At 45.1% G+C, this 12,690-nt stretch overlaps 1 protein-coding gene across 1 annotated transcript in view; it reads left to right on the top strand.

The window, feature by feature from the left end:
* Positions 1-12,246, top strand: part of LOC116503937 (5'-nucleotidase domain-containing protein 2-like) — a 41,465-nt gene extending 29,219 nt beyond the window's left edge. Inside the window, exons 10-14 of the mRNA XM_032210679.1 lie at positions 1,288-1,369; positions 2,518-2,604; positions 2,771-2,911; positions 3,532-3,596; positions 11,572-12,246. Of these exons, the coding sequence (XP_032066570.1) occupies positions 1,288-1,369; positions 2,518-2,604; positions 2,771-2,911; positions 3,532-3,596; positions 11,572-11,833 (637 nt within the window). The 3' untranslated portion in view covers positions 11,834-12,246. The remainder of the gene's footprint in view (positions 1-1,287; positions 1,370-2,517; positions 2,605-2,770; positions 2,912-3,531; positions 3,597-11,571) is intronic.
* The last annotated feature ends 444 nt before the right edge of the window (positions 12,247-12,690 follow it).

Here is a 12,690-nt window from a genome sequence, read left to right as displayed (position 1 = left end):
TGTTGTGTAATGATAATATGTGGCTTTGGGGGAGTGCCCTCCTGAGTAGATTATAGCTCAGACCTGAAAGCACAATGAAAAAACTACTCAGCCTAAAAATGAGGGAGTTGTTCCTTTAAGACAACGAGAGCAAAATTTCCTTCCTCTTAACCATTGGCAGAGTTCTTTGATGGCAGCATTTCAGTTGCTGGTGGTTGGAGAGGATTTTTCTTTTCTTTCCTCCTGCGTATATTTTAATTTCTATATTCTAGCACTTCCTTTCTTTTTCTTTCATTTTTAGATTTCTTTTTGTCTCTCTCTCTACCCTAAATCATCACCGGGGTCACTTCCTGGGCAACAATAGAAAGTAGAAATAGAAAATTTGAAATAACAATTGCTAACTGTAGGAGAGAGGCTACAATGAACTGTACTCGAACTCTGCCTATCCTGATTTCCTTTCCTAATGTACATTTACATCACCAGCCATTATGTAGGGTTTTTTTTCTAATTCTCTGTGTAAGACATACTTAAAATGCTGTACGATGTCTTTTCAAATCACTAGATACATCAAAAGATTTTGTAATGGGTGTCCAGCATTCCTGGAGGGCAGTTGATTGGGGGAGGCTGCTGAACAAGTAAATTATAAAATCAAGATTCCTAATTTACTTTAGCCTTTAGGATCATTTGATACAGAGGTGGGTTCCTACCAGTTCGCGCCTATTCAATAGAACCGGTTTGTCAAATCTACCGAACCAGTTAGAAGAGGTTCCACCAGTGGACCCGGAAAGCAGGCCACACCTACAGAAGAGGTTCCAAAATTTTTTGAAACCCACCACTGGCAAGGATCTTGTAACTTGACAGCTTTAAGACTTGCATGCTTCAGTGCCAGAGTTTCTGAATAGCTACTTGGACTGACCTAAGTACTAATTCATAATTTCATATCCGGTCACATGGGTGGCAAGCCACTCCCACAAAGGAGGCCACACCCACAGAGTAGGTTCCAACAATTTTTGAAACCCACCACTGATTTGATACCCACTAAAATTTGCAGAAAATGCGTACATAGGTGTAACATACAGCAGTGTTAATGTTTCCTAGTGAGTAGTGTTTCTCAACCTTGGCAACTTTAAGATGTGTGGACTTCAACTCCCAGAATTCCCTAGCCTGCATTAAAGAATATGTGCCTATGTGTGTGAGAAAAATAGCTGTGGATTTTGGAGTCAGATATTAGAACTCCTTCCCTTATATAGTGGAAGGCAAAAGGCCTTCTCAGCAGCCTCTCCAACTGATACCCATTTTTCCTTTCAGGCCTTTCCGACGACTGGATAGCAATGGAGATCTGCAGTGGGACAAAATAAATAAGCTGGAGAAAGGCCAAGTGTATAAACAGGTAGGGAATACATACATTAGGCGGTCTGAGTTTTTGAGGAAGCAAGGTAATTCTTACGTACATGCGATATGATTTTAATACCTTGATCCTTGAGCATGGTTAACTCCATCAGCATAAAAAAAAAATTATGACTGCTGCTGGTACTTGGTGGTGTCGCCTATTAAATTATTAATTATTCACCTTCAACCTTCTCAACCCCTTTGAGCTTCTTGGCAAACTTTGGAAGGAAAGTAAGTCAGAGATTTAATGAGATGAAGGGAAAAAAATCTCCTCTCTAATTGCTACACTGAAAAGGCATAATATCCAGTTAGCCCAAGCAGAATCATCTTTGAAGATATACACTCCCCTCTTCCTCCTTTGAGATTTGCCCTGTGGGTATAGAGACGAGAGAAGGAGCACGTGAGACAGGGGTGGGTCTCAACCGGTTCGCGGCGGTCCGTGTGGACCGGTTGGTCGGTGAACCCGGAAGTAAGTAACTTCCGGGAACGCCGAAGGGCCCACCCGCCCACCTGCGCTCCTTACTGGTCTTTGAAGGCTTCTGCGCTTCCACGCAGGTGCATGACACATACAGCGCCTACGCGACTCTCCGCGAGCAAATGGAGCATCGCGCAGGCACTAAGACACGTGTGAACTGCGCGCATGCACGAGGACCCTGCCAGCCGGCGGGATGAGCAACCCACCACTGACGTGAGGACATGTTTCAGAAGTAGCAGTACTGGGCATCTGTTGTGACTTAACTTCCAAGAAAGGTGCCACCTTCCTGGAGTCTTGGACCTCCTCCTCCTGCTACTGATGTTCCTCTTTCCAAACACCCACTCTACTTACCATCTCTGTCTGGTGCAGAGGGTGGGGTGACAGAAATAAGAACAGCTGCCAGCTCTTGCTTGGGTCTAATTATTTACGTTTGAAGGTGGAAACTTGGCCAAGATTGGACAACCAAGTGAGAGAAAAGGCAAAAGGGAGATTGAGTGTTAGACGGTAATTTGCTCAGAGGTCTCTTGAGTCCCGGAGACAACTGTACCTGCAAGATGTGAAGGGGAACTTTCCCATTTTCCTCCACGATATACAATATTTTCTAGGAACGTTGATCTCGTATCCATGCAATTCTTCTAATCCTTCTAATGCAACGTTTCTAACTACAATCTTAGGGCAACCTTTTTGACTTCCTCCGGCTCACAGGCTGGCGTGGATCCAAGGTGCTCTATTTTGGGGACCATCTCTACAGTGACCTGGCGGTGAGAGCTTTGGGCATAATCCTCTGGGTCGCGAAGAGAGGGATGGGTGGAGGTTGGGTCTTTTAGATTTTCTTCCCATCCCTGGGAGAAGAGTGGGCGGAGTTCAGTGTGTAACGTTTCTCGTGATAAATCTATAAATCTTTTCCATTCTGTCTCTCTGCCCCAGGACTTGATGCTGAGGCATGGCTGGCGGACAGGGGCCATAGTTCCTGAGCTAGAGACCGAGACAAAAATGGTCAACACAGAACAGTACTCCCAAGCACTCACTTGGCTGCAAGCCTTAACTGGATTGCTGGAACGAATGCAGGTAGGATAGGAATCAGGACACTGCTTAACTGCTAGGAATAGAAGGGGGAAGGCCAGAGGTGGGTTCCTACCAGTTCGCACCTATTCGGTAGAACCGGTTTGTCAAATCTACCAACCGGTTAGAAGAGGTTCCACCAGTGGACCCGGAAAGCAGGCCACACCTACAGAAGAGGTTCTAAAATTGTTTTGAAACCCACCACTGGCAAGAATCTTGTAACTTGACAACTTTAAGACTTGCATGCTTCAATGCCAGAGTTTCTGAACAGCTACTTGGACCAACCTAAGTACTAATTCATAATTTCATATCCAGTCACATGGGCGGCAAGCCACTCCCACAAAGGAGGCCACACCCACAGAGTAGGTGCCAACAATTTTTGAAACCCACCACTGGGGAAGGCCCCAAATTCTTGATAGAACCAGTGTGGAAGAGAGTAACGTAGAGCAGGGAATACTTAAAACAGCATTGCAGTCAGTTGCTCTCTCAATAAATGGGACCTGTGGGAGTTAGGAGATTCAAGGAACGGTAACATTGGTTCTAAGAAGCTAGTTTAGTGAGCTTTGAGAGGGGATGGAACAGTAATCCCAGGGCTGTCTAACTTTTGGGTTCTTGTTCCTGAAAAGATGTTCCAAGATCCCGAATCCCAGCAGGTGCTGCAGGACTGGATGAAGGAGCGCCAGGAACTCAGGTATTTTATTTCTTCCCCTTTCTTTTCAGTGTGCTAATTCAGACTTACACATTGGCTACTTCCCTGCTTGCCCAATTAATAAATAGGAACTGCCTCCATCCCACTGAACATAAAGGTTTTAAGTTTTTTTTCTTACAAAGTGAAATTGTATGCACATACTCTGTTGCCCCTCTTCAGCATTTTTTTTCTTTAAAATATACTTTTTTATTTTCCATTTCCATAACATACAATCACATGTATACTATTACATAGCCAGTATCCTATTGTATTAAGTAGTAATTACATCAGTTCCTCTTGTCATCAACGCCCCAAAAGATAAAAACCCATTATTCGCTCTTCTGCTCTCCATACACCTCTTTCTTCTACCTCTCTCCTACCTCCTTTCTTCCCTCCATCATCCTTTCCTACTCTACTTCCCCTTCCTTTCTCCTTCTCCTCTCTCTTCATTCCACTCCTCCTCATCCTCCTCATCTTCCCCCCTTACCCTCTCTCCTATCCCTCTCTTCCCATCTTTCTTCTCTCCTCTGTTTCCCACTCTTCCTCTCATTGGTGTATTTCCGCTTCTGAGCAAACTCCATTCTATGTTGATGGTATTTATGCTTCCATATCAATATACTTAACATATTAGCTCTTCTGCTCTCCATACACCTCTTTCTTCTACCTCTCTCCTACCTCCTTTCTTCCCTCCAGCATCCTTTCCTACTCTACTTCTCCTTCCTTTCTCCTTCTCCTCTCTCTACCTTCCACTCCTCCTTATTCTCCTCATCTCCCCCCCTTACCCTCTCTCCTATCCCTCTCTTCCCATCTTTCTTCTCCCTTCTGTTTCCCACTCTTCCTCTCATTGGGTATTTCCGCTTCTGAGCAAACTCCAATCTATGTTGATGGTATTTATAACAATATACTTAACATATCCTAGTTTTAAAGAGCATTAAAAGAGCATTCAGCATTAAAGTATGACCATTCAAGCCTCTAAATTTTGCAGAGTTAATTGGGACCTTAATTTTTGGTCTCTTTTCACCTCTCCTGGATTCATGATTTTCCACTTCAGCTTTGTTACAGTTGGTATAACTTGAACCCCACTGAATTAACTGATTTGATTTTGGGGAAAAAAAGTTACTTATCTTTAGTTCAGCTTAATCGGGATCCAACCTATAATTCTCTCTGTCCTGTCCAAGGTGGCGCAGTGGTTAAATGCAGCACTGCAGGCTACTGCTAGATCAGCAGTTCAGCGCTTCAAATCTCACCGGCTCAGGGTTGACTCAGCCTTCCATCCTTCCGAGGTGGGTAAAATGAGGACCCAGATTGTTGGGGGCAATATGCTGACTCTCTGTAAACCGCTTAGAGAGGCCTGAAAGGCCTATGAAGCGGTATATAAGTCTACTGCTATTGCTATATAAGTCTACTGCTATTTTGAAACAAACTTTAGAATGTGTTTAGCCTTTTCCACTTTCTCTCCCCACCATCAAATCTACATTTAAATTTCTCTCCAATGTAATTCTTAACTCTTCATGGTTAATTTGTAAAGTATAACAAAGATTTATATTACAGCGTTGGCCTTTGTTACATTGTCCAGTTGTGCTTAGGCTGTAGCTCCCATCACCCACAACTAAGCATCCAGTCCAACCGCAAGAATGAAACTTTATTTTGGTTATAGACCAGTCAGGGGGAAATAGAATTGTGAATTAGATAGGCCTCTTTTCAAGTTTCCTGTAAAGTTTTAATAGACTGGTTTCAGGCTTGTTTACACAGGTCCAGACATGTCCTTTATTGCATAGTTGCAATTCCCTCGTGGGATTCTGTTTTGTCTTACTGGACTGACTCTCTTATCAGCCTCATTGACTCTTTCTTGATGGGCAAAGCTGTGTAAATAGAATCACTCGCTACTCCCTTGGAAGCCAAATCACCAGTTGTCGCAATTATGTCATCTTCTTGGTCAGGGGTGGGTTTCTCGCCCCGTTCCAACCGGTTCGGTTGGAACGGGGCCGGCGGCGTCCTCGTGCACGCGTGTGGTGCACGCATGCGTACTAGCGTCTGTGCGATGCTCCAGCTGCTCCTGGAGGATCGCGCAGGCGCTGTATGCGTCCTGCACATGCGTGGAAGCGCAGAACTCGTCAAAACTGGGTAAGGAGCGAGGGCGGGCGGGTGGGCCCTTCGCCGTTCCCGGAAGTTACTTACTTCCAGGTTCGCCGACCAACCGGTTCGCAGGGACCGCTGCAAACCGGTTGAAACCCACCCCTGTTCTTGGTTCTAATGATTTTTTCCCCCCTCCTGCTCAACCATGTTTGATTCTGAAGAGATTGTCTGGACACGTCTCTGCAGTTTTCTTGCCAAGATTTTTCAGGAGCGGTTTGCCATTGCTGCCTTCCTAGGGCGGAGAGAAAGTGATTAGTCCAAGGCAATCCAGCTGGCTTTGCGCCCAAAAGAAAGACTAGAACCCACATTCCCGGTTTTGAGCCTGATGCCTATATCAGAGTGGCTCTTATGACTTATCCCTTGCCAGATTCTATCACAAAACCAAGCTGTAAGTAGCAATAGCAATAGCAGTTAGACTTATATATCGCTTCATAGGGCTTTCAGCCCTCTCTAAGCGGTTCACAGAGTCAGCCTATTGCCCCCAACAACAATCCGGGTCCTCATTTTACCCACCTCGGAAGGATGGAAGGCTGAGTCAACCTTGAGCAGGTGAGATTTGAACAGCCGAACTGCAGAACTGCAGTCAGCTGAAGTGGCTGCAGTACTGCACTCTAACCACTGTGCCACCTCGGCTCTGTGTCCAGGCATGGAATCCTGCTTGAGCTCCAGAAGAGAAATCATGAGTTGATGGGGATTGGAGAACAGGGAGAGAAAAATACATTTCATCTCAGTTCTTAAATATCCAGAAGGTGTTTTGGTTTTTTTTGGTAAAGCATGCATTAAACAGTCAAGGAAAACCACCTTTGATGTAGAAGTGAAAAAGTGACAAGGCAGGCAACAGATCCTTTTTGGGAAATAGTGTTCAGGCTTCTGTACAAAGATTCCACAGCAGAAAGAATGACCTTCATACAGTTTTGGGGGATTCTTTCCTGCCTGTTCACTCTAATATAGCTTCTTAAATGTTTTTTTTTTCGCATAGAAAAATTTTTATTTTCCATTTTTATAGCATATAATCACATGTATACTATTACATAGTCAATATCATGTTGTATTATTAAGTAATTACATCAATTCATCTTCCCATCAACTACCAAAGGGGGGAAAAAAAACCAGTTATTGGCTCTTCTGCTCTCCATACACCATATTTATCCAACACTTTCTTCCCCCTCTCTCCTCCCCCTTTCTACATCCTTTCTTCCCTCCATCGTTTTCTACTCTACTTCCCCTTCCTTTCTCCTTCTCCCCTTACCACTCCTCCTTATACACCTCATTTTCCCCCCTCACCCTCTCTCCTGTCCCTCTCTTCCTATCTTTCTTCTCTCCTCTGCTTCCCACTCCTACATCCTGTCTTCCCTCCATCATTTTCTACTCTACTTCCCCTTCCTTTCTCCTTCTCCTCTCTCCCCTTACCACTCCTCCTTATACACCTCATTTTCCCCCCTCACCCTCTCTCCTGTCCCTCTCTTCCTATCTTTCTTCTCTCCTCTGCTTCCCACTCTTCCTCTAATTCACTTGGTGTATTTCAGCTTCTGAGCAAACTCCCTTTTGTGTTGATGGTATTTATAATTCCATTTCAATAGACATAAAAAAGAAAAAATAGCAGTATACATGTACAATCATAATACCTTAAAATCCAACACCCCTCCTCCAACTTAGTAAACTCCGCTCCCTCCCCCCCAACCCCCCCAACCTTCCCCCCCCGACTTCCCAGAACCAATACAAGGTATACATCTTTAACAAAAACAGTTTAAAATATACTTAAAGAGAAAGTAGAAAATTAATAACGTCTTTGAATTGAGCTTAGCTCCTCCTTGCTAGGCTAACTATAAACAATTTGTATCATTTCTGATCTTAATCATAAGCTATCTGAAATTTCCTAGACCCATATTTATTTTGAATATTCTTCAATGGTATTGATAACATCATTTGTGAGTTACCTTTGTGCTGTTCGGAAACCTGGGGAATTGCTATTTGCTTAAAAACTATGTTACTGCTGTCCTTTTGATGCTTGGAGCTAGTTGAAATGTCGCAGATAGTTTAAATGCACATTAAAGAAAACCCCAGGCATGATTGGCAGTTTTTAACAGCTCTGCTCCTGCCTTGTGCTGAGAGTTGTTATTTTGGTATGAGCAATCACTTCCTTTTGCACATGTGCACCTTGGCACGCACAGACACTGACAATTCCATGAAAGAATTGCAAGCGCAGGCTTTGCTGTTGTGAATCATATCCCATTTAATAAAGGTAGGAGTTTTTGTCTGCCCTCTCCTTGGGTCTGTCTGCTCTAGGCATGAAATAAGCTCTTTTAGATTATAGTACAGCTACGTATTGTTTTAACCTCTGAGTTGCATGGGAAAAACCGGTTCCACCACAAATCCGCGAAGCCCTTATCTGCGGAAACATAAGCACGAAGACTAATTCGCGCCGTTCAAAGCGCTAAGGAAAAACGCGATCCTACTGCGATGACATAATCGCAGAGGGCAAATCCGCGCATTCCCAACCACTCAGTACCCTAAACCTAACCCTAAACCTAAACCTAAACCTAACCCTAAAACAAACCCCTAAACCTAATCCTAACCCTTACCTTAATGGAAATCGGCTTTCTGCCGTGGCGCCGTTTTAAAGCGCCCTTCTGTTGCCGCGCTGTTGTCGCGGCGGTGATGACGTGCGATGATGATGTTGCGGCTTTAGCGACGCGCTTATGTCTCCGCGGATAAGGGCTTCGGGGTTTTGTCGGGCCACGGAAAAACCTAGCTCAGATTGTCTGATAATAAAGAAAGGAACTTAAAAACTATAATACAGAAAATTCCTTATCACAAAACATCCAAGTTTAATGATACAGTAATATGAAATGGAATTCTCTGATATACTGTAAATATACCAGTGCAAAATAATGAAGACAAATGGAAATGTTCTATGTGCTGTTATGTAAGGTAAAAACATTTATTTGCTTCTATTTTTACTTGGCTATGGAGAGGAATAATGTGCTTTTATGCTTTATCACTCCATACCCCAATCCTATTCTGCAGCAACTTGGTGTTTTGAATATTCAGGCGTAATGTCCGGGTCTTTTTATAATCATAAAATAATGTTAGATCAATTCTACCGTGTTTCCCGAAAATACAACATGTCCTGAAACTAAAGCCTTGCCACATTTTTTGGGTGGGCAAAAATATAAGCCCCCCCCCCGAAAATAACCCCCCCGGATAACACCCCCCCTCCGGCCAGGCAGAGCCCCGCTCACCGACCTAGCGATATCCCGAAGGTGCCAAGCTGCAAAGGTGATAGCGTTGCTTGGTGCCTTCAGGTTGGTGCTAGGTTGGTGAGTGGCTCTGTGCCCAGCTGAAGAGGGGGGGTTGCTGGGCGGCTGCTCTCTTGCAAGCGAGCTCTCAGCCGGGCACAGCCTCATGGGCGAATGGCTGTGTTGCGCTGTTGCAGCAGCGCAACACAGCAGCCATGAAACGACCACGCTCACGAGCAGCCACCCGGCAACCCCCCTTTCCAGCCGAGCACAGCACCATTCACTGACCTAGGGGTATCGCCAAGCCACATGAGCGCCTGTTTGCCGCTGCCCGGCTCCCGCGGCTTGGTGCCTTCGAAATGCCAGTGAATGGCGCTCTGTATGGCTGGGGAGGGGGGTTGCGTGAGTGGCTGTTCCGCTCTCACTCACATGCCTCCCAGCCTCACGATGCCCTGGCCCAGCTCTCCCCGCAGAGCCAGGGCACCGCCGCCACCGCTGCATGGCTTTTTCTGCAGCTTCCAAACCGAGTCTTCCGGCAGTGGCTGCTCTGGGCATACGCTCTATGGTTGTGGGCCAGCTGCCGCTCGTGTAATTCCCCCTCTCAAGCCGTGCAGAGCACCATTCACTGGCATTTCAAAGGCGCCAAGCTGTGGGAGCCGGGCGGCGGCGAACGGGCGCTCACGTGGCTTGGTGATACCTCTAGGTCAGTGAATGGTGCTGTGCTTGGCTGGAAAGGGGGTTTGCCGGGTGGCTGCTCGTGAGCGTGGTCACTTCATGGCTGCTGTGTCGCACTGCTGCGACAGCGCAACACAGCCATTCGCCCCTGAGGCTGTGCCTGGCTCTTTGGGAGCCCGCTCGCAAGAGAGCAGCCACCCAGCAACCCCAAAACAACAAACCCTCCCCTCATAATAAGGTCCAAGCCATATTTTGTGGGTAAAAAGAAAATAAGACCCTGTCTTATTTTCAGGGAAACATGGTAGAAATGAAAAGACAATTTGGAGGGCAGACAATGTATAACCCTTAGTGCCCTCCAGTATATTTTTTTAAGAGGCTATATCTGTGATGGTGAACCTATGGCACGCGTGCCAGAGGTGGCACACAGAGCGCTCTCTGTGTTCACGGCCACCATCGCCAGCTGCTCTTCTGGTTTCTGTTGCATACATGCACACTGGTAGCTGGTCTTTGTAAGTGCCAGAGCACCAGAAAATGGCCCGAAAAACAGCAAAACTGAGCTTTATATTGCAAGATAAAATGCAACCTTCTGTCATCTTTATTTGGAAAACAACCCCTGGCCACACTTCAAAATTAATAGAAAGTAGATATAATGCCAGCTGCAATTCCAATATGCTCAGAATAAAATAGGAACACTGTCAGCGTTCCAAATATAATGCAGATTTAAATCATAGTCCAAGGCAGAGCTATCCTTAAAGTTCCAATTTAATAAGACAGACATGTTGGCATCGTGCTATGAAATCCCAATACTGGAAATGACATCAGAATTCCACCCAGTTAACAGTTCGTGATCTTGTCCCCACACCCACAATCCATCACATGGTCCAATCTTCTTCTTCCACGCTGGCATCCACACCCAGCTGCTTCCGGTCAGGTGTCAAAGTACAGAGACAAAGGATGACCTTGGCTTCTAGTAAAGAATGAAAACAATACATTCCACAATCCTACTCCTTCTATTCCCCCCTCCCATCGACTATACTAATGAAACAGCATAATGAAATAAGAGAAAGTGTGGCAGGCCAAAATTCTAAAAGGAATATAATTGCAGGCCTGACAAACACATACTCATAAACATATATTTGCCAGGAATAAAATAGAAAAACTAGTTGTTCGATAAATAGAAACTTGGTGGGAACCCGACCTTCTGATACTGGATATACTGTGATTGGCTATGCTCACCCAAGAGACCCTGAGAATACGCTAATACACAGTTATGGCTTCAAGGTATAAAGGTAATGCAAAGTGAAATTTTGCATCTTAAATATTCATATTAAATTGGGTTCCACCACAAAACCGCGCTCGACTAAACCGCGTAGCTGACGTCATCAACAGGGCAACAACAGCGTGGAGACAGAAGCACGTTGTAAACACTAAACCTAAAATTAACACCTAAACCTAAACCTAACCCCCCTAAACCTAATCCTAAACCTAATCCTAAACCTAACCCTAAACCTAACCCTAAACCTAACCCTTAACCTAACCCTTAACCTAACCCTAACCCTTAACCTAACCCTAACCCTAACCCTAAAGCTAACCCTAAAGCTAACCCTTACCTTAAGTTGAATCGGCTTGCTTTCAAAGCGCTATTTAAAGCGCCCTTCTTTCTCCGCGCTCGCTGTTGTCGCCCTGTTGATGACGTCAGCGACGCGGTTTAATCGGGCGCGGCTTAGTCGAGCGCGGTTTTGACGGGTCACGATTAAATTGAAACCTAGATTCTTAGACAATTGTTTAACATAATCCTTGTAAGCGTTTTATTCAGATACTCCACCTTGCCGACTGAGTCATCTCTGGAGAATGAAATTCCATCAATCCTGATTGTCCGATCCCTCTTTCTTTTTCTCTCCTCCCCACCCCCCCGCATGCTCTTACAGGGCACTCACCAAGAACCTCTTCAACCCGCAGTTTGGCAGCATCTTTCGCACGTGCCACAATCCCACATACTTCTCTCGCCGCCTGTGCCGTTTTTCGGATGTCTACATGGCCTCCCTCAGCTGTTTGCTCAATTATGACCTCAAGTACACCTTTTACCCAAGACGGACCCCCTTGCAACACGAGGCTCCCCTTTGGATGGATCAACTCTGCACTGGCTGCATGAAGACCCCCTTCCTGGAAGAGATGGCACATATCCGCTAGGGACCAATTGGGGAATAGTTTGCAGATGGTTGTGTTTCTAACTTTAGGGCAGTGATGGGATGGCTTAAAAGTCTTGTATGGTTCTTTGTATTAGAATCAAACTTGTGGTCTCTGATTACATGTCAGATTTGCAAAGCAAGGGGCCTACTAAGCCTTAATGATTGCTCTTTGGCAATTCATTTTTGCTTATGGATTTAAGATCTTTGTGGCTCACACCGAGATCTAGCAAGTCCATTGTTCTTTGCTGGAACATCAGCAGCTTCCTAATGAGCGTTACAAAGGTTAGAAGAGGCCCATTAATGGAGCATTGTCTGCGCTACAGAGTATGGCATTTCCATGTAGACAGAGGGAAGGGGCTTTGGAGTGGCCCAGAGTCCCATTTGTTGGTTCTCCCTTAGGGGTGAGTGCTCTTCCTAGACAAATATGCTCAGCATATATACTAGGTAGAAGTCCTTGGTTTTGTGGATCGGTACACGAAGTTTTCATCCCTTGTAGAAACACATATATTTTGTAGTGTTTGAAGTTTACATCCCCTCCCCAACTGTAAGGTCTTTTTTTTTTAGCTTGTAATGGAGAACAGGGTGGGGAAATGGGGCAGTGGGGTGGGGGGAGTTCCTGTCCTGTCTCCCCATTGAAATGGGAGGGAATAGGAGGTGCTATTGAGGGGATGGGTATTTTTTAGCTGATGACTGGAATTTTATAATGTTAATAAAAGAGCAGTATGAAATCCATGTCTGATTTGTGGTGTGAAGTTGAGGCATGAAGCAGGAGCTAAACAAGCTATATGTTTGCCTTGCCATTGTGGTGTTCATCTTTTTGTAAATTTTATATCTTTGTTGGTTTATCAAAATATAAAA

The sequence above is a fragment of the Thamnophis elegans genome, chromosome 2 (genome assembly GCF_009769535.1).
Source record: "Thamnophis elegans isolate rThaEle1 chromosome 2, rThaEle1.pri, whole genome shotgun sequence".
NCBI lineage: Eukaryota > Metazoa > Chordata > Lepidosauria > Squamata > Colubridae > Thamnophis > Thamnophis elegans.
This window is presented reverse-complemented; position numbering and strand designations above follow the sequence as displayed.